Raw genomic sequence first — 25,332 nt, 5'->3', positions numbered from 1 at the left:
AGGGGAGCCAGTGTGTCGGGAGGACAGAGTTTCAATTTGCGAAGGTAGACAGAGTCATGAGGCTGGATGGTGGCGACGGCTGCACAGCAAGGTGAAGGCAGGTACCTAATGCCGCCGAACCGGACACTTAAACATGGTTAAAAAGGCAAATGTTATGTCATGTGTATCTGGCCGCAATTAAAAACAAAAAAACGGGGGGAGGAACAAAGTTACCAGGTCTGAAGAAAGTTCTCTGCTCCACTTTCCCCACAGGCTCGTGCTTCTGCCTTTCCTCGCATTTATAAAGAGCTCAGGCGGGGACCCGACCAGGGAGCCGCGTGGAGAAACCGCCCTGTGCTCATCAAGGGCCCCTGAAGACATAGAATGACATGAAGGAGGCATCTCCCACTGCAGCCTCGCTCTGCTACCAAAGGACCAAAGGAGCCAAGAAAAGGCAGGGCCACTTCCCTTGAGTGGAGCGCATTCTTCCAGTCACCAGGGCGCCTCCCGCCTGTGCTGCGGCCCCTCCAGCAGCCCACGGCCACCCCCAGGGTGCAGCCCTCTCCCTCCTTGCAATCTCCGGTGACTGTCCCCCCCCCCGTCCCCCCCACTCCACACTCCAACACCTGAGTGAGCCAGATTCCTCCGTCCAAAGGCTTCTGTGGCTCACTGCTGTCTCCCAAGTGAATTTTCATCTCCCGGGCCTGACGGATGCCGTGACTGGCAAAAGGCACCTCGTGATAACTGCTGGCAGGTGTGACCTACTGGTCCTCACACACGCGCGGCACGTTGCTCCCGTGAGCTGCCTCGCACACCCTTCGGGCTGAGCTCAGACGCTGCCTCTGTCAGGAAGCCCCCCTCCCCGCGATCACTCCTCTCCGCTCTGCCCTTGCAGCCTCCAGGGCCCGCTGGGATCGGGTGCCTGCCCTCGTCTCGCACCAGAAGACCACAAAGTCACCAGAAGACAGAGCCACAGCCCAGCCCCCCATGTAGTCCAGACAACTGAGGACTGAACAGGTGTCCCACGGATCCCCAAGGTGACGACGGCTCTGCAGACAACTACTCGAAAAATGGACACGCAAATGGAGTTTGAGTATCGGCTGTCGACTGTCTTAGGGAGAAGCAGGGACGCTTCCAAAGGAAGCCGTGATTCCCAGCACTGTGGATCCTGAGCCTGCAAGGTGGACACCAGAGGCCCAGGTCCAGCTGCTGCACCACCTCGAAACCAGGAAAAACAGCAAGGTCAAGGACCACCTGCCCAGGACACCCAGGGAGGGTTTCATGTGCGCTGCCAGCTCTTCAAGAATTGGGCGTCCAGGACCAAATGCTACAGATGAAGAAGACGTGGTCCAATGTGAAGCCCAAACACCATGAATCGCCTGCACGCATCTCACCAACTACAGGTTCTCGGCAAAACCTGCAAAGGGACTTGAACCAGATGTTCAAAAAGAGCCTTCCTGGGAGGTCCTGCTGTGGCTCAGTGGTTAACGAATCCGACTAGGAACCATGAGGTTGCGCGTTTGATCCCCGGCCTTGCTCCATGGGTTAAGGATCCGGTGTGGCCATGAGCTATGGTGTACAAAAAGACAAAAAAAAAAAAAAAAAAAGCCTTCCTGGACTAGCAAACATCTTTACCAAGGCAGGGCCATCGAACAGGCGGATCCCTGCATCAGTCAGGTCCTTGAGGGCAAACGTCCTTGCAACGGAACCCAATCAGCCAGGCACACGCGAGCCTCACTCTGTGACACTAGGAACACATTTGAGAGAGAAACTTGTCACACTGGCCCTGCTACTGCATATCCTCATGTCCAGGATGGATACGTTTGTTTTTTTGTTTTTGGTCTTTTTGCCTTTTCTAGGGCTGCTCCCGCGGCATATGGAGGTTCCCAGGCTAGGGGTCGAATCGGAGCCATAGCCACCTGCCTACGCCATAGCCACAGCAACATGGGATCCGAGCCGCGTCTGCAAGATACATCACAGCTCATGGCCACACTGGATCCTTAACCCACTGAGCAAGGCCAGGGATTGAACCCGCAACCTCATGGTTCCTGGTTGGATTTGCTAACCCCTGAGCCACGACGGGAACTCCCGGGCTGGATAAATTAAAGGGGTGGCTGGAGTTTCGGTCCAGCCTCTGTGACCTGGACGTAGGATTTCTGTGTGATGTGATCTGAAACGGAAAACCCTTCCTAACAGCCTTCCCTTTTCAGTCACCTCCTCAGAGCGCTTTTGCCTTGAAGCATCTGTCTGCCACCCTGCCACCCCGACACCAATACAGTACGGCCTGATCTTCCTCCTTCCGGCTGAAAACCACCATGAACCCTCCCTTCCTGCAATCAAGTTTCCGGGGCCTCCGGCGTGGCCAGCACGTCCCTCAGAGCCCCTTACGAGCAGGTGTCACGCTGCGGGAAGAACCACCAGCACAGGCAGAGGGGCAGATGCGACTTTTTACTCCGCCGTTTCCCTCTCCGTGTTTCATATTAAATATCTGAAATATATTAATCTTAAAAAACAGTATTCACACAGTTCTTGATGATATAGCAGGGGAGGAAACGGTAAGTCTAGACTGCAAAAATCATAGGTTATTTTACAAACGAGAGTGTGGGTGTGGCCCCTTCCTGGTGTTTCCAGCTGCCTCGTCAACAGGTGCCTGGGGGCGGGGGGATGCGGCGACACCCGTCCCTCCGGGAGGGAAACACAGCCGTAAAAAGAGATGTGTGGCCCCCACGGAGCCCCCCCTCAGGCAGATGGTCTGGTCGCAGTACCACAGGCCCCTCGCTCGGGTGTAAAGTAACAACCCGGCCCGTGGTTTTGTGGCGTCTGGGGGGTTTTCCCCTCACGCCTTCAGTCTCTGAGCAGGTTCTCGGGCTTGGGGTAGCCAAAGAGAACAAAGTCGGCCTCGTAGAGTTTGTACAGCTGCTGCCTCCAGGCCAGGGGGATTTGGGCAAACCAGCCCTCCTCCCAGCTGCTGGCAGTCCTGTTCCGGTAACTCGGGGGGAAGTGCAGCAGCTTATCCACCTTGAGGAGCCGGAGCAGCTGCGCGGCGTCCTGGTCCAGGGTCTCCAGCTTGCCCACGAAGTCGTAGTCTATCTGGCAGGGGTGGCAGAGGCGGTGCACCTGCCGCCAGTGCTCGTTGAAGGGCGCCAGCTGCTCGGTGTGGGGGTCCAGCAGGTACTGGATGAAGTTGGCGAAGGACACCCTGAGGCCGGCGCTGAAGGCCTCGCTGACGGACGCGGGCGGGCTGGTGTGGTTGGAGTACATCTGCAGCATGGGGACAGCGAACTTGCGGTAGAACTCCTCGTTCTCCAGCTCGAACTTGCTGCGGAAGGCGGAGATGAGGCGCACGAAGGGGTCGCGCACGAACAGGAACTTGGTGTACTTCTTCAGCTTGATCTTCATGAGGTGGCGCGAGAACTTGCCATAGCGCCGCCAGAACTTGTTGAAGGTCAGGTGCGTGCTGGAGTTGTGCACGTACTCGCGGGGGATGTCCAGCGGGTCGCGGTAGGGCACGCCCCGGTCCGACAGGCTCTGGCTCAGGACGATCATCACGCGCTTCCAGTTGGTGCAGGCCACCTTGGGCACGTAGCAGTAGATGACGCCGTGGCGGTCGTCCACGATGAGGTGGTTCAGCTCGTAGTTGGGGATGTCGTCGAAGGAGCGCTCCTTGGTGGGGAACACGAAGCTGGCGTTGGCGCAGAGCTCCCGGAGCACGCTCCTGCGCTCGGCCTGCCGCCCGTCGGGGTCGGCGCTCTGCGGCGCCGCGGGGCTGGACCAGTCGTAGCCCCTCACGCTCTCCTCCAGGTTGCCCGGCGGCCCGGGCTTGCGCGACGCCCGCGGCCAGGGCTGCCCCGCCGGCCTCCCCGCGAGGCCGGGCTGCCGGCCGCCGCCGCCGCCGCTGCCGCCGAGCAGCAGCATCTCCAAGGGCCGCGCGGGGAGCAGCCGCGGCGGGGCGGGGCCGCCGGAGGGGCGGGGCTCGGGGGCGGGCGGCCGCGGAGGCGCCGGGTGCAGGTAGAAGTGGGCGGCGCCCACGTTGTCCCAGTACACGATGATGAGCAGGATCATGAAGAGGGAGCCCAAGACCAGCCACAGGCGGAGGAGCCGGCTCTTGGCCATCCTGTCCCGATCCTCTCACCTCAGCTTCATGGAGGGGCTGCACGCCGGGCTCTGGGGAGGCTGGAAGGCAAGAGACGCCACGTTAACGACCAAGGTCTCCTCGCGGCCTGCGATCCTGGCGGCGGCGGCCGGCACCTGCCGCCCTGGTCTCCGACCCCACGTCCCCGCTCGCCCTCCCCCCGTCTCCCAGGTGGGCCCCGCCGGGCTTCTCCGTGGGAGGGGCCCACGCGGCTGAGGGAGGCCGGGAGGACGCGTGTGGCTGGAGAGGGGGCGAGAGAGCCCTCCCCACCGCGCAGAAAGCGGCCCTGGGCGGGAAGGCAGGCCCCCGGGCCAAGGGGGCCGAGGGTGGAGGAGAGGCGCGGTGCGCACGCAGCGGGAAGGGGGCCATCGGGACCGGCGACGCGGAGAAGAACGCCAAAGTCGCCCCTCAGCGCCCCCAGCCCGGGTGAGCCGGGCGGCCGCAGGGGCGGAGGCCGCTCGGGCTGGAGGAGGTCTGCGTCGGGGTGCAGCCGGGCGGGGCGCCGGCCCGTGGAGAGGGCGCAGCTTCCAAAGAGGGAAGTGAGTGGAGCCCCAGGAAAGAAGAATAATGCTGAGTGGGCCAAACCCTCAGGGGCTGCTTTTTAAAGCCGGGGGGACTTCTGTCCCTGCTGCACGGGGCTCAGACGGAGCACACTTGGGGTGCTCTGGGGAGTCAGTCCGGCACGGCGCACCCTCTGCGACACCATTCACCAGCACACACACTGCCGGGTCCACATTGCTCGTGGGCATTCGACCTCGAACCTGGGATCTGATACATTCTCATTAAACGAATCTAAAAGGCCAGTAGGCAGCCCTCTGGGGGCGAGCTCTACCCACCTGCGCAGCATCTGTTTACTCCTACGGAGGAAGTAATACATAGTCTCCGTAAAGAGCTCGGCAGACAAGGGGTGGGGTGGGCTTTTTCATGAAAGGAGCCGAAATGACCACCTGACGGAGGAAAGAGCCTTCTCTGGTCATCCTCACCTTCATGGAGCGTCCCTGAGCCCCACCCCCACCCCGCCCCCGGGCGCTAGGTGTGCCCCAGGGCAAGAGGAGGTGCTGAGGAATCTGGTGACCCCTACCCTGGGGGTGTGATCACACCTCCCCTCTCCGCCGGCTCAGCACTGTCAAGCCACGTGCCAGGGCAGACATTGGTTACACGTTACAGAGTCAGCATGTAGCTGCTGCCCATGGTAAAGGTAATACTTACCCTGCTAAAATCATGAGCTAGGAAACGGCATTACAGGGAAAAACCCTGTGGTCTCTGCACAACTTGCTGGTACTCGGGCTGGCTCCCTTCGAGTGGGCTGTGGGTGTGAGTGCATAAGAACAAGCAGCGCTGCCACCGCTTTTAATACCCGTTTAATGGGTGTAATCACGCAATTTTACAGCCTATTTTTAAAACGAGATCATAAATACCCCTGTCATTAAAGTTTTCAAGACCATCCCTTCTCAAAGATGCAAGAGGGAGAACAGTTTATAAAGATGAAGGTGGGAGTTCCCGCTCTGGCACATCAGAAACAAATCTGACGAGGAACCATGAGGTTGCGAGTTCAATCCCTGGCCTCACTCCGTGGGTTAGGGATCCGGCGTCGCCGTGAGCTGTGGGGTAGGTCACAGACTCAGTTCGGATCTGGCTTTGCTGTGGCCCTGGCGTAGGCCAGAGGCTACCGTTCCATTTGGACTCCTAGCCTGGGAACCTCCATATGCCGTGGGTGTGGCCCAAAAAGGACAAAAAAGACAATAAATAAATAAATAAATAAAGATGAAGGTGAAACCAAATTGAACGGGAAAAAAAAGGGTTGTCCAAGCCGGAGAAAGCAACAAAGGGAAAGAGTAAAATGTCAAGGGATTTATGAGATTGGTTTTCAATTCTAAGATCCAGACTCACGGAAAGAGTGGAAATGACTCGGGTCACGGGCAGATCTGTGGACACGGGCATGGCCACGGGTCAAAGACTGGACCACCAGGCATGGATTTATAATGCTGAGAATCAGAACTCCCGGCCCCATCGCCTCAATGCCTTCCTTCCTTTCAGCCAAGTAGTATCTGCACTAATAGTAGTATCTGCACTAACAGTAGCATCTGCACTAAGAGTAGCATCTGCACTAATAGTAGCATCTGCACCAATAGATGCCACTGCCTACAGGGGTGCAAGAACCCTGATCCTCTTTACCAATAATTTAATATGACTTTGGTTTAACTGCAAGGAAAAGGAATGACTTTTAGGATCATTACTATATATTGATAATATCCTATTACTAGGAGCGGCCACTTTTTTCTTCTCCTTTTTTTTTTTTTTTTTGGTCTTTTGTCTTTTGAGGGCCACACCCACAGCATATGAAGGTTCCCAGTCTAGGGGTCGAATCGGAGCTGTAGCCACTGGTCTACACCACAGCCACAGCAATGGGAGATCCAAGCCGCATCTGCGACCTACACCACAGCTCACAGCAAAGCCAGATCCTTAACCCACTGAGCGAGGCCAGGGATCGAACCTGCAACCTCATGGTTCCTAGTAAGGTTCGTTAACCACTAAGCCACAAAGGGAACTCCAGCAGTTGCCACTTAATGAGCCCTCACTGTGTGCCGAGCACTAAGAGTTTCATTTTTCACAGCTGCCGCTTCATTCCCCCTGCATGCAACCCCAGGAAGGGCAGCATAACCCTCTTACAGTGGAGGAAGCTGAGCCCCGGGGGTGTTAGGTCAGCATCTGAAAATTAAGTAGAATGCCCAAGGTCATGCCCCACCCACATCCCCTCAGCTTTCTTACGGTTAAAAGCACTATTTCTTGCGAAGCGCTCTAATGAGATGTCGTGGACACACAATAAGCTGCACTTTTAATGTTTTTCTATTTTGTCCGCCCTGTGGCCTATGGAGTTCCCGGGCCAGGAATCGAACCTGTGTCCCAACACTCCTAAGTTGCCGCTATCCCGTTGCGCCACAGCGGGAACTCCAAGCTGTGCTTGCTTAAAAGGTACAACTTGATGAGTTCTGATGTATGTGTGTACCTGAGACACGCTCACCAGAGTCAGAGAGTAAAGCTCTCCCTCAGCCCCAAAGCCTACCCCGGACCTCAGAGAGTCAGGCTGGCAGCTGCATATCTGCAGTCTGTCACAGTCCGTGAGTCCGAATGTTCTAGCATCTTCTCTAAGTGGAATCCCACAGAATGCATGGGAGGTGAGATTCACCCACGTGGTTCTGTCTGTCAGCCTCACCACCAAGGGGTATTCCACGGTGATAAGCACGCACGCGGGAATCGCTGTAGGATCTCTCTCTCTCACACACACACACACCCACCCACACACGCATGCACACACCCATGTTTTCGCAGCTCTCCCCAGGGGTGAGGTCACACAGGCACGTTCCTCTATTCAAACCCCAACCCGGTCAACAGAGGCCCCAAAAGGACCACATTTTCTTAGAAGTTCAGACGCTGACAGCTCTGTGGTCACAAGTGGACAGGAGTTTCTGGCTTCTCTGACCCAGCAGATACAAATGCTCTGGTCCTTGAGGCGGAGCACTGAGCAGAGCGACGGCCACCGCGGGAACAAGCCCCTGCTCGGACCCGAGGTTGGCCGGGAGCCTGCCCCGGCAGAGGCGGCTCTGTTCGCTGCGCCGAACACGGTCGTCTTGGGACAAGAGGGACGTCTAGTTAGATCACCGTCCCTCTGACAGTTTCCCCACTTGGCGCATTAGCACCAAAGGTTCCAGTCTTTCAACCTTTCGGATATATTTAAGGTCTCAAGTTCTGTTCTTAGTCCATAGCTAACCAGTCCAAGTACGACTGGGCTCGGCCACGCTGTGCACACGTGGAGTCGGGAGCCCACGCCTGGTCGGGGGGGCAGGTGCTCCCAGAGCGTTTTCATCAGCCAGGGGACTGCAGCTTTTTTTTTTTTTTTGAATTGGGAGTCAATGAACTGATTTATATGGAGACTCAGAAGCATATCATGCAGAGCGGACCACTCAGCATGACCAGGGTGGCCTCTCCCTGGGGACAGCTGCAGGGAGTTACCACGTGATGGTCTGGTCACCTGATGGCCGTGGGCTCCATGACCCCGCTCCAAGAGTGCCTCAGTAAACATCCCCGGATGGCAGGCATCTGGCTGATTCTGACTCACTTCTCTATGGTTTTCTGTATTTAAGTTCCTTTTTACACTGAGCATTTATTGGTTTTTACTCAGAAAAGAAACCAATTTTCTTTTGAAAAAAGATACAATCCCTGGAAGTTCCCGTTGTGGCTCCGCGGTAACGAGCCCGACTAACATCCATGAGGATGCCGGTTCGATCCCTGGCCTCGCTCGGTAGATCAAAGGATCCAGCGTTGACATGAGCTGTGGTGTAGGTCGCAGACATGCCTTGGATCCCGCATTGCTGTGGCTGTGGTGTAGGCCTACAGCTACAGCTCCAATTTGACCCCTAACCTGGAAACATCCATATGCCTCAAGTGTGGCCCTGAAAAGCAAAAAAAAAAAAGAGAGAGAGAGAGAGAGAGAATCCCTGATCCGGGAATTCCATATACTGCGGGGCAGCCAAAAAAAGAAAAAAGCAAAAAAAAAGGATACAAAACCATGAAAAAATTAAGGCATCGACAAATAAGAAAAATAGGCAAATTGATCTTCAAATAAATTAAAAATTTTATGTATCAAAAGGTACTTATCAACAGAGTAAAAACGCTCCCACAAAATGGGAGAAAAGGCTTGAAAATCACGCATCTAATAAGATACCTAGAAGAACAGAAAACTCATAAAAATCAACAAGAAGAAAAACATCCGGATTCAAGAATGGGCAGAGGACTTGAAAGTCATTTGTCTGAGAAAGACATACAAATGGCCAACGAGCACATGAAAAGATGCTCAAAGTCACTAATCACTAGACAAATGCAAATCAAGACTCCATGAGATACCATCTCACACCCACCAGGATGGCCACTATTGCAAAACCAACAAACAAAAAAACCCCTGAGTTCCCGTCATGGCACAGAGGAAACAAATCCGACTAGGAACCTTGAGGTTGCGGGTTCGATCCCTGGCCTTGCTCCGTGGGTTAAGGATCCAGTGTTGCCGTGAGCTATGGTGTAGGTTGCAGACGAGGCTCGGATCTGGCGTTGCTGTGGCTGTAGGGCAGGCCAGCGGCTATAGCTCTGATACGACCCCTAGCCTGGGAATTTCCATATGCCGTGGGCACGGCCCTAAAAAGCCCAAAAAAAACAAAAAACAAAAAACCCCAAAGAGAAAATAACAAGTCATGGCGAGGATGCAAAGAAGGTGAAACCCTTGTGCCTATTAATGGGCATGCGAAATGCTGCAGAAATCAGTATAGAGGTTCCTCAAAAAAATTAAAAATAGAGTTACCCTATAAAGTTACCACATGATGCAGCAATTCTACTTCGGGGCTACACTCACAAGAATTGGAAGCAGGGCCCTGAAGGGCTATTTGTACACCCGTATCCACAGCAGCATGACTCACAGCAGCCAGAAGGCGGAAGCCACCCGTGTCCACGGATGGACGACTGGATAAACAAAACTCGGTCCAACAGTACCAGAGACGATGAGGCAGCCTTAGGAAGGAAGGAGGGGAGTTCCTGTCGTGGCACAGTGGTTAACGAATCCAACTAGGAACCATGAGGTTGCAGGTTCGATCCTTGGCCTTGCTCCGTGGGTTAAGGATCTGGCGTGGACGTGAGCTGTGGTGTAGGTCGCAGATGAGGCTTGGATCCCGTGTTGCTGTGGCTCTGGTCTAGGCCGGCAGCTACAGCTCTGATTGGACCCCTAGCCTGGGAACCTCCATATGCCGTGGGAACGGCCCTAGAAAAGGCAAAAAGTCAGAAAAAAAAAGAAGGAAGGAGGTTCTGACACCTGCTGCAACATGGATGAACTGGCTTATTTCACTGAGGATGTGACCTCAGTGAAATAAGCCAGTCACAAAAAGGAGAAATACAGCGGGAGGCCACTTACTTAGAGGAGGTTCCTGAAGCGGAAGCGGGGACAGTTTCAGGTTGGGAAAACGAGTTCTAAAGACAGATGGAGTGACAACAGTGGCACAGCAATATGAATGTGCCTAAGGCCCCTGAGCTGTCCTCTTCAAGATGGTTAAGGTGGTAAAGTTTTCTGTGTATTTTACCCAATTTTAAAAGTGGGAGGAAAAGATGAATTATCGCTGTGGCGTCAACGTGGAGGAATTTCCAAGGGGCATTTGTGGCACGAATAAAGCAAGATGCAGGACAGTGTGTAAAAACAAGTAAACAAAAGCCTAAACATGGCAGAGCACTGTGACAGAGGCGTTAAACTCGCAGGCTGCTGCTGAAGCCCCAAGTCCTCTTGCAACCCTGCAAGAACGCTCCCGAGGCTGCAATTTGTTTATTAAACAAACATAAAAGTTTAAAAATCTATAATGGGGGGGTGGCTTGCACAAAAACAAGACAAGTCTTCCCCTGGAAACAAGCACAACCCTGTCTGGTCTTTCAAGGGGGAGACCGGTCCCTGGAGCCCTGCACGGGCCTGGAGCCCTGCCACGGGGTGGCCACTTCCGGGCCTCTCTGAATCGAGGGGATGGGCTCCTGCACACTGAGCTGAGGCAGCGCCTACCCCCGAGGCCGAGGCCACAGCTCTTTTTCACCATCAAGGGATAAGGACAGCCCTTTGTGTTGTCACTTCTAACCTCAAACAAGCCACAAAAACAGCGGTGGTGGAAACAAGATGCACGAGTGTATTAAATGGCCCGTGAGAGCCGTCCTCTGAGAAGGACGGACTGTGGCTACTTTAAAATGTGCTCGGAGGAGAAGCCCACAGTTTCTTGGAACAAGGAACAGAGACTAGCAGTTTTACTTTTTTTTTTTTTTTTGGTTGTCTTTTTCCTCCTGCAGCATATGGAGGTTCCCAGGTCAGGGGTCGAATCAGAGCTGCAGCTGCGGGCCTATACCACAGGCACAGCCACGTGGGATCCTGAGCCCGGGTCTGGGACCTACACCACAGATTGCAGCGATGCGGCATCGAACCCACATCCTTGGGGATCCTAGCTGGGTTACTGCTGAGCCACGACGGGAACTCAAGTTTTACTTTTTAAAGGGAGTGGGACACTAGGGATTTCGGGCCCAGGCACCTGGGCAGCTCGAGCCGGACGCTCTGGGCAACAGTCTGCCGCCTCCTGGGGGTGAGAGCCGCAGAGCGGGGAAACCAGGCTGAGAACTGCAGACGCCTTCAGAGTCATGTCAGGGAATGACGCTGACCTCGGACGGTCATTTTTCCTCCCCAAGGAGGGTGTTAATTCTGAGCACATCTCTCCCGCGATTTCCGAAGGCAGTCAACACACAGTCGTGCGAGAAGAAGCAGGGCAGGCAGGGCCTCACGGAGGAGGTGACCTGCAGAGCCTGCTGCCTCTGCAAGGCACTGACAGCAACTTCTTTCCAGAAGTTCTGTCTTTGGGGACTGGATTTCCAGCAGGGCTCTGTCAGAGGCCCTCGTCCACGCCACTGACGGGAGAGTGAGCCTGGGCTTCGCGACCACCCCGCCGCTGGGCCGAGATGTGTCTCAGCTCAAGCCGGAGCGGCTGGACGGTCCTTCTCACCCAGGGCAGCGACGGTGGCCCGGCGGCCCCAGGACGCCAGCTCCCCAGGCCGGCGGGGCTGGAGGAGGCTTCACACCAGCTCGGGGAGAGGCCTCGGCAGAGCGCCGAGGGGCGACAGGTCCACCGGCCCCCGATCGGGAAGAGGGCCGCACGGCCACACGCAGCCAGGCCGTGCGAGGGCCCCTTCCACAACCCCACAGAAGCAACACGCCCAGGGCACAAGGGGCACGTGATGTGTGCTGGTTAATTTTAAGGGTCAGCGTGACCGAGCCACGGCTGCCCCGCCAGCCGGCCGCACGACCCGCGTGTGTCTGCGAGGAGACGACCGTGTCGGTCAGCAGGCGAGGCGGCCTCGGCCAGCCCGCCCAGAGCCGGCCTAGAGGACGGGAAGGGCTTCTGTCCGCGGACTCTGAGCTCGGACCCTGGTCCTCCGCCCCCAGACTCGGACTGGAACCGGGAGTCCCGCCATCGCCTCCCCTGGGTCTGAACCCAGCCTCCATAACCACGTGGCCAACTCCTTAGGATACACATGGATTACACGCACGAGAGCACACACACGCGTGCACACTGACAAACCCCAGGCCAAATGGCAAAGCAGATGTACAAACACAAGATAGGGCTCTCTAGAGAAACCAACAGAGTGTGTGTCACCACGCATTATGCATACAAGTGATCAAACCAGCGAGAATTAAACAGCGGGGGTTAATAAATGGAAACGAAGCTATTTCCCGCCGTGGAAAGAAAGGAACGTTCAAGGCAGAGCGTTTCAGCCACCATCTGATACGAGCATTCCAGCGGGAGAGGCAGAGCTTCCCTTTTTCCCCATAGAGGTGCCCTGCGGTTCCAGCACCATTTGCGTTAAAGCCCATTCCTTCCTGATCAAATGACTTTGGCACCTCTGCTGTTTCTTTTTTAATCAAGTTTATTGAGGTATGATTTATACACAATAAAACACACTCTCTTTAACTGTACAGTTTGCTGACGTTGGGCAAACGCACACTGTAATTAAGGTACAAAACATTCCCACGTCCCCCAAAGTTCCCTCCCCCTCCCCTCACGCCCAGCTCCAGGCAGCTACCAATGTGTGTTCCGTCCTACGGCTCTGCCTCTTCTAGAAAGTCACATCAAGGAAATGACTCGGGAAGTGGGCTTCCTTCATTTAGCAAGACGCTTTTGAGATCTGTCCGGGTTGTGGCCTGTATCACCACCGTGCGGCATTCCACGACACGGATGGACCATTGCGCATCCACTTAGCAGCTGATGAACGTCGGAGTTCCCTTTTCTGACTATTTTGAATAGAATCAATATCAATTTTCTTTGCATACAGATATGTATCTCTTTTTTTGGCCACACCCATGGCATATGGAAGTTCCCAGGGCAGGGACTGAATCCGAGCCACAGCTGTAGCAACACCGGATCCTTAACCCACTGTGCCAGACTGGGGATTGAACCTACATCACTGCAGAGACAACGCTAGATCCTTAACCTGCTGTGACACAGCAGGAACTCCTTTCTCTGCAGACAGACTAGTTTGTTTGTTTGTTTTTAATGCCGAGATGTTCAAAAAGTCAGAAAAGATGTATTAAAAAATATCAAGCAGATTTTTCACCCCCTGGAGGGTTCTATAAAATCCGTAACAGATGTTCCATAATGAAAGCTTAGTGACTCTATTTAAAGACCAATCAAACATAGCAAATGATGTACAAATCTTAGATTATCAACAATTTTTCAATCATAAAATTTCCTGGGCCCAAGTGATTAAGAGCAAGTTTGTAAGACACAAAGCTAATACACAAAAGTCAACCATCTTCCCAGGTATCAGCAGTGAACAAGCAGAGTCTGAAATTAAAAACACAATTTCATGTAGCACTTCCCCAAGTGAAACAATGTGTAAGATCTCTATGAGGAAAAGCACCAGATTCTGATGAATGAAGTAATACAGACCAAGCAGAGAGAGTTCAGGGCCAAGGCGCCCAAGGACCGGGACACTCAGTATCCTCAAGGTGTCAGTTCTTCCCAACTTAATCTGCAGACTGACCCAGCCCAACACCAGCAGGTGCCTTTGTAGATATAAGCAAACTGTTTCTCCGGTTTCGAGCGATGAGAGACCCAGAACAGCCCCCGCAGCACGGAAGGGGATCAGAGCTGGAGGACTGATGTTGTCCGACATCCAGCCCTGGCGGTAAAGCTGCAGCAACCCAGACGGTGTGGGACTGGCCAAGGCACAGGGGCGCAGATCAACGGAACAGAACGCAGAGCCCAGAAACAGACCCCCAGAAACACAGTCCGCTTATTACGGTTATTTTTTTATGACTGCACCTGTGACAGAGGGAAGGTCCCAGGCCAGGGACTGAATCCCTGGATCCCCTACAGCTGCGGTAACACCAGAGCCTTTCACCCACGGTGCCAGGCCGGGAAATGGAACCCGAGCGGCTGCAGTCCGTTCTTAACCCGCTGTGGCACAGCGGGAACTCCGCAGTCAACTTAGTTTTAACCAAGGAGCAAAAGCAATACAATGGAACGAAGACAGTCTGTCTCCTCAAGGAATGATGCTGGATCAACTGGACATCCACATGTTAAAAAAAAAAAAAAAAAGATCTTGACATAGACCTTATTCTCTTCACAAAAATTAACGTGAAATGGGTAACAGGCCTGACCGTAAAACACAAAACCAGAGCAAAACTCCTAGATGGTAACGACACAGGAGAAAAACTGAATGACCTTGTGTACAATGATGCCCTGAGGGCCAACAGCCAAGACACTCTTCCTCAATGAATCGCTGGCCACACAAAGATCTGTACAAGAATGTTCATTGCGGCTCCATGCAAAATAGCGACCAACTGACACCAACCCGGCCGCCCCTCAACAAGTGAATGAATAAACAAACGGTGGTGTGCTCTTCCGAGGAAAAGTACGCGGCAACTTAAGAGGAATGAACTACTGGAGTTCCCGTCGTGGCGCAGTGGTTAACGAATCCGACTAGGAACCATGAGGTTGCGGGTTCAGTCCTTGCCCTTGCTCAGTGGGTTAACGATTTGGCGTTGCCGTGAGCTGTGGTGTAGGTTGCAGACGCGGCTCGGATCCCGTGTTGCTGTGGCTCTGGCGTAGGCCGGCGGCTACAGCTCCGATTCAACCCCTAGCCTGGGAACCTCCATATGCCACGGGAGCGGCCCAAGAAATAGCAACAACAACAACAACAAAAAAAAGACAAAAGACAAAAAAAAAAGAGGAATGAACTACTGATGATACTCACGGCAATCCATGCAACGGCATGGATGGATCTCACAGACAGTACACAAAACGAAAGAACTCAGATACCAAAGAGTTCATACACATCCCATGCTTTCACGTATAGGAAGTTTTTAAAAGGCAAAAATAGCGGCAGAAACTAGGGACTGCAAGGGACAGGAGGCAATTTGGGTCACGGAAATATTCCATTACCTTGTTTACTGTGGGAGTTACGCAGGTGGAAAAATCTGGCCACATTCGTGGAATTTTACACTTAAGATGTGTGCATTTTATTGCATGTCGATTACACCTCGATAATTTCATTTCCAGAGGGGCAATGGAAGCCGTCTTATCAAGTCCATCTCCAGAAGCTAGAACATCTCAGCAGACCACCATGAACTAACTAGCAGTCACCAATTTCTGTCACCCCGGATAAAAACACCAGCATCGAGCCCCACAAAGATATTTAGAGACTGGGAAGAAAAGCAAAGGGATTGTGAGGCCAGGTCCAGGCTCTGCTGCGTGGCCTGGGTGTGACTTGAAGTCTGAGTTTCAAGTCTTAACCTGTAAAACAAGAACATGCATGGTCTTCCTGCAAATAACAGCTAATGAGAGGACGACCATGAGGAAACAGCAGCTAAGTGCTTTGTAAAATAACAAAGCACATTGCTTTTTTTTGTTTGTTTGTTTCTTTTTTGGCATTTCTAGGGCCGCTCCTGTGGCATATGGAGGTTCCCAGGCTAGGGGTCTAATCGGAGCTGTATCTGCCAGCCTACGCCAGAGCCACAGCCACAGCTGCGTCTGTGACCTACACCACAACTCACGGCAATGCCAGATCCTTAACCCACTGAGCGAGGCCAGGGATTGAACCCGCAACCTCATGGTTCCTCGTCGGATTCGTTAACCACTGAGCCACCACGGGAACTCCAAGCATGTTCTTTAGACTATACCACTGGCTTTGTTTATCTTTCTGTTTCATTGGGTCCTCGAATATTTGAATCATATAAATAAATACATTATCTTTATTATTATTCATGCTTTCCACCAATTAATTTTATGATAATGACAGAGGGCTGTTATAAGGCCTTGCATATCTTAATTTCTTTAATCTGCACGGTAACTGTGATAAAGTTGGTGCCAAACAGCCAGGCGACTGGCCCAAGCATACACAGCTCCAACTGTGCAGAGTGGCATCTGTACGACTGATTTAAGAGCTTTGGCGTTCCTGTCGGGGCCCAGCGGTCAATGAACCCAATAGCATCCATGAGGACGCGGGTTCAATCCCTGGCCTCGCTCAGTGTGTTAAGGATCCGGCGTGGCCGTGAGCTGTGGTGACGGTCACAGATGCGGCTCGGATCCCGAGTTGTTGTGTCTGTGGTGTAGGCCGGCAGCTGTGGCTCCGAGTGGACTCCGAGCCTCTACGGTAAATACTTAATGCAGACTCGGTTGGCTTTTCTAGACACTCGAATTTTTATTACCTCGATTTCTGAGAGAATTTGCTTCTCCTTGCCCAAATAACCAACTTCTGAGCATTAAATCAAGTGACACAACCTTCATGCAGAAGTCCAAGAATGTTTCAAGATTGATTTATTTATGCTACTGGCAAAGAGACCAGAAACCACCTATTTCTTTTCCAGCTTTGCAAACAGTGTATAAGGCAAATAACTCACTGCAGTTCCCATCACTGCAGTCAAGAGAAATCGGGCAAGTTTACTAGCGGCCTCAACAGTGATCCTCTGCAATCGCCGCTTTGGTGCTGGATTAAAACCCCCAGTGTAAGGCGGGTTTTCTCTTCGTGCCACCGGCACTGGAGTTTGTTTGCTTAGAAAATTACTTCTCTTGTACTCGGTTAATCCCGAGAACTAAATCTGACAGTGTATCCAAATAAAAATAAGTAAGAAATGGTCACGTTGATGAGAAGGAAAGGATGAGGTCCATCCCAGAAGACCTGAGGGGGACGGAGGCCCGCTGTGGCCTTTGGAGGAAAGTAACTTCCCACAGAGCTGGCCCCCAGCACAGAGGGGACATCTGCTCACACGGTGTCCTGGTCACGGGTCTGTAAGCCCCGTCAGTGTCGCACGCGGAGACAGAACGTTCGGGAGGCATCCCAGGCCCACATTCCCAAACCAGAGCCCACGTTCCTGGGAGACGGGGATCACGTGTATTACAGCTTCCGCTTTCCTCACGAGACTCAGGTACGCGCTGTGGGGTATCTGACTCTGGCCTCTGAACAACTCGTAGCGCACAATGAAGGCAACTCAAAGAAAGTATGTCTCAGAAAAACGATGATAAAGTTCACCACGGAGTTCCGGTTGTGGCGCAGCAGAAACACACCCCAACGAGGGTCCACGAGGACGCAGGTTCGATTCCTGGCTGCGTTCCGTGGGTTACGGATCTGGCATTGCCGTGAGCTGTGGTGTAGGTCATAGATGCTGCTTGCATCCCACATGGCTGTGGCTGCGGTGTAGGCCGGCAGCTGTAGCTCCAATGCGACCCCTAGCCTGGAAACGGCCATATGCTGCAGGTGCAGCCCTAAAAAGCAAATAGAATAGAATAGAATCAAACATCTAAAAAAAATAAAGTTCACCATGATGAGCTTAAGAACCTGTTTAGGTTTACCTTCAAAATGCATGCAGACTCTGACCTCCCTCAGCCCCTCCATCGACCTGCCTCGTTTACCAACTCCCACCCCCACCAGGCCCTGGGTCCAAGCAACCACCAGCTCTCACCTGCATGACTGCAATAGTTTCCAACCTGGTTCTCCCTGCCTCTGTGCTCAAACCCAAAAAATCCACTTTCGATCCAGGAGCCGTGGCTCTTCTGCCCGGAGTCAGATCATGTCACAGCTCGGCTCAAAACCCTCCAATCACTGGAGTCCAACAGCTCCCCACTTCCAGTCCTTACAATGGCGTATGACAAGCCCTGCGGGACTGGGGTCCCCCACGTCCCACACTCGCATCCCCCCTCACCCCCCCGCTCCCCGTCATTACTGGCCCTCTCCAGCCACAGTGGCCTCCTTGCTGTTCATCAGCTGCACGGACCAGGCTCCCGCGGCCCAGCCGGTGTTCACCAGCCCTGGCTGGGCTACTCACACCAGGGATCCTGCAGCTCAACTCAGCACTTCCCCTGGTCTCTGCACAAAGCTTGCCTCTCCGGTGAGGGCTTCCCTGATTGCTCCCCATCCTTTTTCTCCTCGTCATTTGGCATCACCTCCAAAGCATACACTCACGGGTGGATCCGCTCATTTCTATCTGCACTAGACTATACACTTTGGCAGGGAGCTACCTGAATCTTCAAAGTATGTCACAGCTGTAGCCTCAAAGCTACAAATAATGCAGCAGGTGTGCAATAAAGAGCCGTCATGCTGGGGAGCTCCCGTCACGGCTCGACAGGTTATGAACCTGACTAGGATCCATGAAGATGCAGGCTCAATCCCTGAACTTGATCAATGAGTTAATGATCCGGCATTGCCGTGAGCTATGGTTTAGGTTGCGGTTGTGGCTCAGATCCTGCATTGCTGTGGCAGCTGCAGCTCTGATTCGCCCCCTGGCCTGGGAACCTCCATAAGCCACAAGCGCGGCCCTTTAAAAAAAAAGCCAAAAAAGAGTTATGCTGGAGTTTCCATTGTGACTCAGCAGGTTAAGAACCCAACACAGCATCTGTGAGGAAGCAGGTTCAATCTCTGGCCTCGCTGAGTGGGTTATGGATTCGGCTTGGCTGCAGGCTGTGGAGTAGTTCACAGATGGCCTCAGCTGTAGCTCCAATTCGACCCCTAGCCTGGGAACTTCCCTATGTCAACAGTGTGGCCGTAAAAAAGAAAAAAAAGAGTTGTTAGGCTAACAAAAACATAAACATGACTGACCTGACGTCATCATTTCTGAAATTGGCTGAGAGTAATCGTAACACTTTTCTCACTACTTTTGAGTATGTTTTAAAATTCCGGCATAACAAGTTAAAAGAAAAGCAAAAAAGCTAAAGAAAGCACCCAATCTCTGATCTGCGACCACAGCCAAGAGACAGGATACGGAGAACAATGACAATAGCAGAGAGGAAATAAGGTGGAGAGAGCTTCCCCTGATAAGAAGGAGCGCCTGTGGAGCATCTAGCCACACACAGGCAAGAGCCTGGCCCCTTCTTCCATCAGAGTCCGAAGCTTACTGCTCTGCCTTTATTTTGATCAACGTTACGCACTCAGTTAAAGGATTAAGTCCTTCTAGGAGTTGGATGCAAAACTAGCCCCGGACCTTCCCTTCCCTTTACCCATTTGCATCTTTCTCCAGCCTTCTTTTTGGCTGAATCTTCTGGTGTCACCACCCACCTCTAAGTCAGAGCCTTGGGTGATAATGTGGGCTCAGCCTGGGCATCACCTATCGACTTCCCAGGACGGTGGCGAGCGGCAGCCTTTCCTCCTTCAAACCACCACGCCTCCTCCAAACAGGCACATCATCATTCTAATTAGAGCCATATTCGATGTTTACAGAAATTATGGTCATTGTGCACAGGCTATTCACGGCTGCGCCTGGCCGTACACACAATTATTTTTCTTTCCTACACAACGGCTTGTTTTCCCTGGAACTCGCTAACAGTCCTCTGTTTTCACTTGCTGTGTTTTCTATGTACTTACCATGAAGACAGCCCTGATTGGGCCAGCCGCCTACATCTTCTCTCCAGCGGTTTCAGCGCTTCAGGTGCCAGGCACTTTCATCTTCGCCTTTCTCTCCGAGGAGGTCTTAACGCTCAGGCCACGAGATACCTGCCTCCGTGCCCGCTGCCGAGCCGCTCCATCGCATCTGGCAGCCTCTTTTCACCTCTCTCTGAGGCTCATTCTGCCTCCTCCAGCTCTCTTTCCACATTCACCACCTCATTTGGGGAGAGTAGCATGCCCGTCGTTTCCGTAAAATACATGAAAGGCAAATGTTTGGAGCGTGTGTGAAAATATCTTTATGCTATCCTCCACCTTCGTCTAGAATTCAAGGTGGAAAACAGTTTCCTTCAGAATTTTGAAAGCAATGTTCTTTTTTTATTTTTGTCTTTTTGTTGTTGTTGTTGTTGTTGTTGTTGCTATTTCTGGGGCCACTTCCCGCGGCATATGGAGGTTCCCAGGCTAGGGGTCGAATCGGAGCTGTAGCCACCGGCCTACGCCAGAGCCACAGCAACGCGGGATCCGAGCCGCGTCTGCAACCTACACCACAGCTCACGGCAACGCCGGATCGTTAACTGAGCAAGGGCAGGGACCGAACCCACAACCTCATGGTTCCTAGTCGGATTCGTTAACCACTGCGCCATGACGGGAACTCCAAAAGCAATGTTCTCATCTCACAGGGTCCAATCTTCCTGCAGCTGGGTCCACTTTGCTTCATTCTGCGATGACCTGTTGGTGGCCTATTTTAGTTCTTTCTCTTGAAGATAAAACAATCTTCTTTGTCCTAGAGCTCTAAAATGTCACCACAACGTGTCTTGGGGCAGTTGGGCACGTCTCTGTGTCCACGTGAACGCTCACTATCCAAATTTGGGAACAGACAGCTTCAGATGTACTTTCTTTTTTCCTTTTTTTTTTTTTAAGGGCTGCACCCGTGGCATATGGAAGTTCCCGGGCTAGGGGTTGAATTGGAGCTGCAGCTGCCAGCCTACACCCCAGCCACAGCAACCCTGGATCCCAGACACGTCTGCAACCTACACCACAGCTGGCGATCACACCGGATCCTTAACCGGCTGAGCGAGGCCAGGGATCGAACCTGCGTCCTCATGGACTCTAGTTGGGTTCTTAACCTGCTGAGCCACAATCGGAACTCCCAGATGTACTTTCAAATAACCTCCCTGCTTCCCAAACTCTCACTAGGCACTGTCAACGCCGGGAATCCCTCACTGCGCAGACTTGCTCCCCACACTGAACATCCAACCTGGGAACTGGAGGGACAAAGAAAGTGAGGGACACCGGCATTTTCACCCAGGGTGCTGGCCACTCAGGTGGGCCCCTTCGATGCAGGAAGTTTTGGTTCTAGGAAATCACCTTATATCATTTTGTGGATGATTTTATTCCATTTTATTTCTTGCTGAAACTCTTATTATTCAGCTGCCAATTGCCTAATCTGATTTTTTTAAATAACTCTATGTCAATATTTTTGTTACTCAGAGACATTCCATTCATATGACTTTCCTCCTAATGAGTTCTGTTTGAGCTTTAATTACTTGATTGACTCTGTTTTTCCAGTGTATATATACATATATTTTTTTGTCTTTTTATCTTTTCTAGGGCTGCACCTGCCGCATATGGAGGTTCCCAGGCTAGGGGTCGAATCAAAGTTGTAGCCACCAGCGTACGCCAGAGCCACAGCAATACGGGACCCGAGCAGCGTCCACAACCTACACCACAGCTCACAGCAACGCTGGATCCTTAACCCATGGAGCAAGGCCAGGGATTGAACCCGTAACCTCATGGTTCCTAGTCGGATTCGTTAACCATTGTGCCACAATGGGAACTCCCCTAATCTGATTCTTAAATTTTCTTTTTTCTTCTCATTTTCCATTTCCTTGTTTTTCTGTTCTATTTCCTGAGTTCTCAACTTTTTCACCCATTGAGTTTATTTCTTCCACTGTATTTTTAATATCCATAAGCTATTATTATTTGGTTTTTCGAATACTCCTATAAAAAAAGCATCTTGTTCTTGTCTCTTGCATGAAATGTTTTCTATATCCATGTGTGTGTATTAATTACTGACCAATTTTTTTTTTTTTTTTTTGCTTTTTAGGGCCACACCCATGGTATGTGGAGGTTCCCAGACTAGGGATGGAATTGAAGCTACAGCTGCCGGCCTTCGTCACAGCCACTGTACCATGGGATCTGAGCCATGACTGTGACCTACACACAGCTCACCACAACGCTGAACCCCCAACCCACGGAGCGAGACCAGGGATCGAACCTGCATCCTCATGGATACTAGACAGACGGATTTCTGTTACGCCACAACGGGAACGCCCCAGAGTGCTTTTTAAGTTTTCGTCTTGCACACTCTATATGAAATAGTGTGTGTCAGAATCTCTATCTTCCAAATCAGAGGTTTCCTCCCTTGTCCTCAGTTATTTGTTCCCAGCCAAGGTTAGGGGCTTAAAAGAACTGGGAAGCTTTGGACCTTAGAAGAGGGTTATTAATGATAAGCTTCATTAGTGAGGGATCCAGCTGGGCCTCCTTCCTGGGGACCCCCCCGATGTCACTATTGTTAGGTCCTTTCTCAGGCTGCTCCCTTTCCCCAAAGACTCTTCCATTCTCCTGCCTGGGAGGAAAAGGCCCAGCTGGGAGTGTTCTGGGGCCCCGCAGACCCCATTTGCGTCACCCTCTCCTGTCCTGTCCAGCGGTCTCCTCCCTCCCCCATTCCCTACAGCGGGGTTTCCTCCTCCTCTCAGAAATACTTTCTCAAGTTCTCTGGACTGTTAGAGAAACCACCACCTTGGCCGACTACAGGAAGTCCTGAATTAGTCACTTATCATTAAGCACATCTGTGAAAGGACCGGCGAACCATCAGCCCTGGCTGCGGCCAGAGACCCTTTGAGTAGCTGTGAAACGAACCACTGCTTTCTGAAGAAAAAGAGGAAAAAAAAAAATCTAAAAAGGGAAACGAACGGTGTACATTGAAAAAAAGCTATAAACCAGCAGCAACTGTTTCGGTATTACCGTTCACCTGTCTCTCACCCAGGCACAGCACTTCGACCTCGAGATCTGTTCTAGAAGAGAATCCCTGCCCAGCGTTGTCAGCACCTGTGCAGGTAGGACGGTAAGCGGCGTTTCCACCGTCGGTGGTCAACCCCCCACCCCGACCCCGACCCCAACCCCGTGCTTCTCTTGGGGCACCATCCTCTCCTGCGGGCGCTCCCCGGGATTCCACCTCCGTACAATTCTTCCTCCACGAGGGCATACCTCATGTGCGATGGCCCACAAACCCTGCCAATTCTCTAGGGCTAAAAATGCCATGCGTTGTAGCCCCTTCCTCCTCCAAACCTGCTCTAGCGTTCCTGAACGCAGGTGCCAGGCGGCCCTCAGAACCCAGGGGAGAGGTCGATTCCTTTTGCCTTTTCCTTCCCCTTTCCTCACATCCCACAAAGTGCCACCACACTGTGGATTCTGTGGTTCATTTCAACCCAGTACACGTGCCCTTCCCGGCCCACGCCCGCTCCGACGGTACTCAGTCCCCTCTCCATCTCCCTACGCCCTGGGTCCATCCTCCGTTCTCACTGCTGTTGCTTCTCCAAAACACATCCTCCCATCCCACCCCAAACCTTGCCGCCTCCTCACCCAAAGGATAAAAGTCCAAACTTCCTGGCAGAGCGTGCAAGGCCCCTCAGCCAGAAAGCTCTTTCCGGCCCTGCCTTGACTTCCACTCTAACACCCTGTCCTACAACGAACACGGGGACTCCCTGCCTCTCTCCACTGCCTATGGTGCCTTCCCTTCCCTCCACACACCCTGCCGCCTCCAACCTGGAATGTTCTCCCTAAGCTTCACTGTCTCTCAAGGCCCAATTTATACATCATCTGGACCGTGGAAAACTTCTCCAACACCAAGAAATACATCTAGTTGCTCCCTCCTTCTTCACCCTTTGTAAACACCTAGCTGACAGCGCTAATCACATGGTTTTCTCGTCAGGCTATAACCCTATTACCAGCGTCCAGCCCAACCTGGCACCTTACAAATGAGGAAAGGCTCAATGTTTGCTCAGATGATGAAGTGGGCGCACGCTGAGTAACAGCAAACCGTGCTGCTGGCCTGAAAATATCAGCCTAAAGTCTTATAAAGCAACTGGCAAGAAAATTCAACATCTATGCAATTCCATGCAGGCACTCTAAGTCCTCAGCAATGCTACCCTCACCTAAACCATTTCCTAGGTGTGAGCTGACAGTTTGATGGCAATCATGTTGCAATATACGTGTATCAAATCAACCCTTGCTCATCTTCAACTTACACAATGTTATGCCAACGATAACTTCAATGTTTAAAATTTTCTTAATAGCTCCTTTTGCACACAGCTAACTCACAGTCCCAGCACTCGCTGTTCACAGAGAAGAGCAAATCGGTTTCCCGGTTCCCGGGCAGATGAGGACCAGCTGAGCCGTGTCCTAGCTGCCAGCTACCTGAACCCACACTCTAGGGGACAGTACCCTTAAAGATGCGATTGCATCCGCTCCCCAACCCACATTCTCATTCAGGCCGGGTCTCCCGAGTCTCACCAGCGTCGGATTATAAAATAAATAATTCAATAGTCACGGAAACACTACGGCTTGTTGTGCCCCAGCCAGACAGAACCTCGGCTCCAGCTAACGGCTTGCCAGTGGTGTCCTGGTGGCCAGAAGCCCAAATAGAAGATATAAGTCCTGCTGTTAGCGACTAATGCATGGCTTCCTTGCGCCGTTTCTGGAGCAAAGGGTCATCTGAGTGGTACTCTTCCAGGACCCGCCTGCAACCGCCGGGTCTGCAGCTACTGGTCAGCGCGACGGGGAAACCAGGGCACCGGGTTGGGGGTCTCCCCCTGCAAGAAGCTGGTGGAGAGACGTGAGAGTCCGGGGAGCCGCGCCACGGGCTCTCCGGAATACTCCCGTGCAGCCCAAGGGGAGGCTGACGAGCGTGCCAGGATCCCCGCCGCCCCTCCCGCGGGGCCGATGCCGGGCGCCCAGAGGCGGGCGGGGACCGGCCCCGACGGCCGCAGCTGACCGCAGCCTGGACCCTGCCGCGGGTGGGCGGCGCGGCCGGCCCCCACGCCCCGTCCAGGTCTCCCTCATCCCCGCCAGGACTGGGGCTCAGAGACGGTGCCAGCCGGGCCAAGGTCACACAGCGACGGCGCGGGGCTTGGCCCGGGGCCCCGCCGGACCTGCCCAGGCGCCCGAGGCGCAGGACTCGCCCCGGGCCGCCGGGACCCCCGCTCCCCGCCCCTCGCCTCACTTCGCCCCGTGCCCCTCATTTCGTCCTGCGCCCCTGACTCACCTCGCGCGCCCCTCGCCTCTCTTCGCCTCGCCTCTCCTCGCGCTGCCGCCCGGACCGCAGCAGCCTTGGGACCAGCAGACCCTCCCAAGGCCGCCCCTCCGCCGGCCCCGCCCTCGGCGCCGGCGCCCCGCCTCTTGCTCCTCGTCTCGCGAGAAGTCGCGGCCCGCGGAGGGGCCTCGAAGACAGAGGAGCGCCCCTCTCGACGCGCCTGCGCCCTCCGCACCCCCCGGGCCTCCCCAGCCAGTGCCATGTGGCGCCGTATTTACGGCCAGGAGCGGCCCCGCCCCCGGCCTCAGGGAGCCCCGCCCCTTTCCCAGCAGCCAATCGCGTGCTGCCTGGCGCCCGAGGCCAGCGCGGCGTTGCAGCCCCTCGGGGCCCGCGGGCCGGCACTTAAGCAGCGCCTTCTGTCTACCCGACCCGTTCGCGAGCACAGATTGCCTGCACTGGATCCTGATGCCAGGCC

At 53.5% G+C, this 25,332-nt stretch overlaps 2 protein-coding genes across 3 annotated transcripts in view; both read right to left on the bottom strand.

The window, feature by feature from the left end:
* The window catches only part of LFNG (LFNG O-fucosylpeptide 3-beta-N-acetylglucosaminyltransferase), a 98,418-nt gene extending 73,452 nt beyond the window's left edge, over nt 1-24,966 (bottom strand). For both annotated transcript variants that reach the window (XM_047779429.1, XM_047779430.1), the window contains exon 1: nt 24,870-24,966. The gene's annotated coding sequence lies outside the window, so the exon portion shown is untranslated. The remainder of the gene's footprint in view (nt 1-24,869) is intronic.
* Nucleotides 2,413-24,987, bottom strand: CHST12 (carbohydrate sulfotransferase 12). The gene is made up of 2 exons (XM_047779426.1): nt 24,870-24,987; nt 2,413-4,152 (listed from the first exon to the last, which is right to left on the bottom strand). The coding sequence occupies exon 2, from the start codon at nt 4,090-4,092 to the stop codon at nt 2,824-2,826; it is 1,269 nt and encodes a 422-aa protein (XP_047635382.1). The 5' UTR covers nt 4,093-4,152; nt 24,870-24,987; the 3' UTR covers nt 2,413-2,823.
* Between the last annotated feature and the right edge of the window lie 345 nt (nt 24,988-25,332).

The sequence above is a fragment of the Phacochoerus africanus genome, chromosome 5, assembly GCF_016906955.1.
Source record: "Phacochoerus africanus isolate WHEZ1 chromosome 5, ROS_Pafr_v1, whole genome shotgun sequence".
NCBI classification, from domain to species: Eukaryota; Metazoa; Chordata; class Mammalia; order Artiodactyla; family Suidae; genus Phacochoerus; species Phacochoerus africanus.
This window is presented reverse-complemented; position numbering and strand designations above follow the sequence as displayed.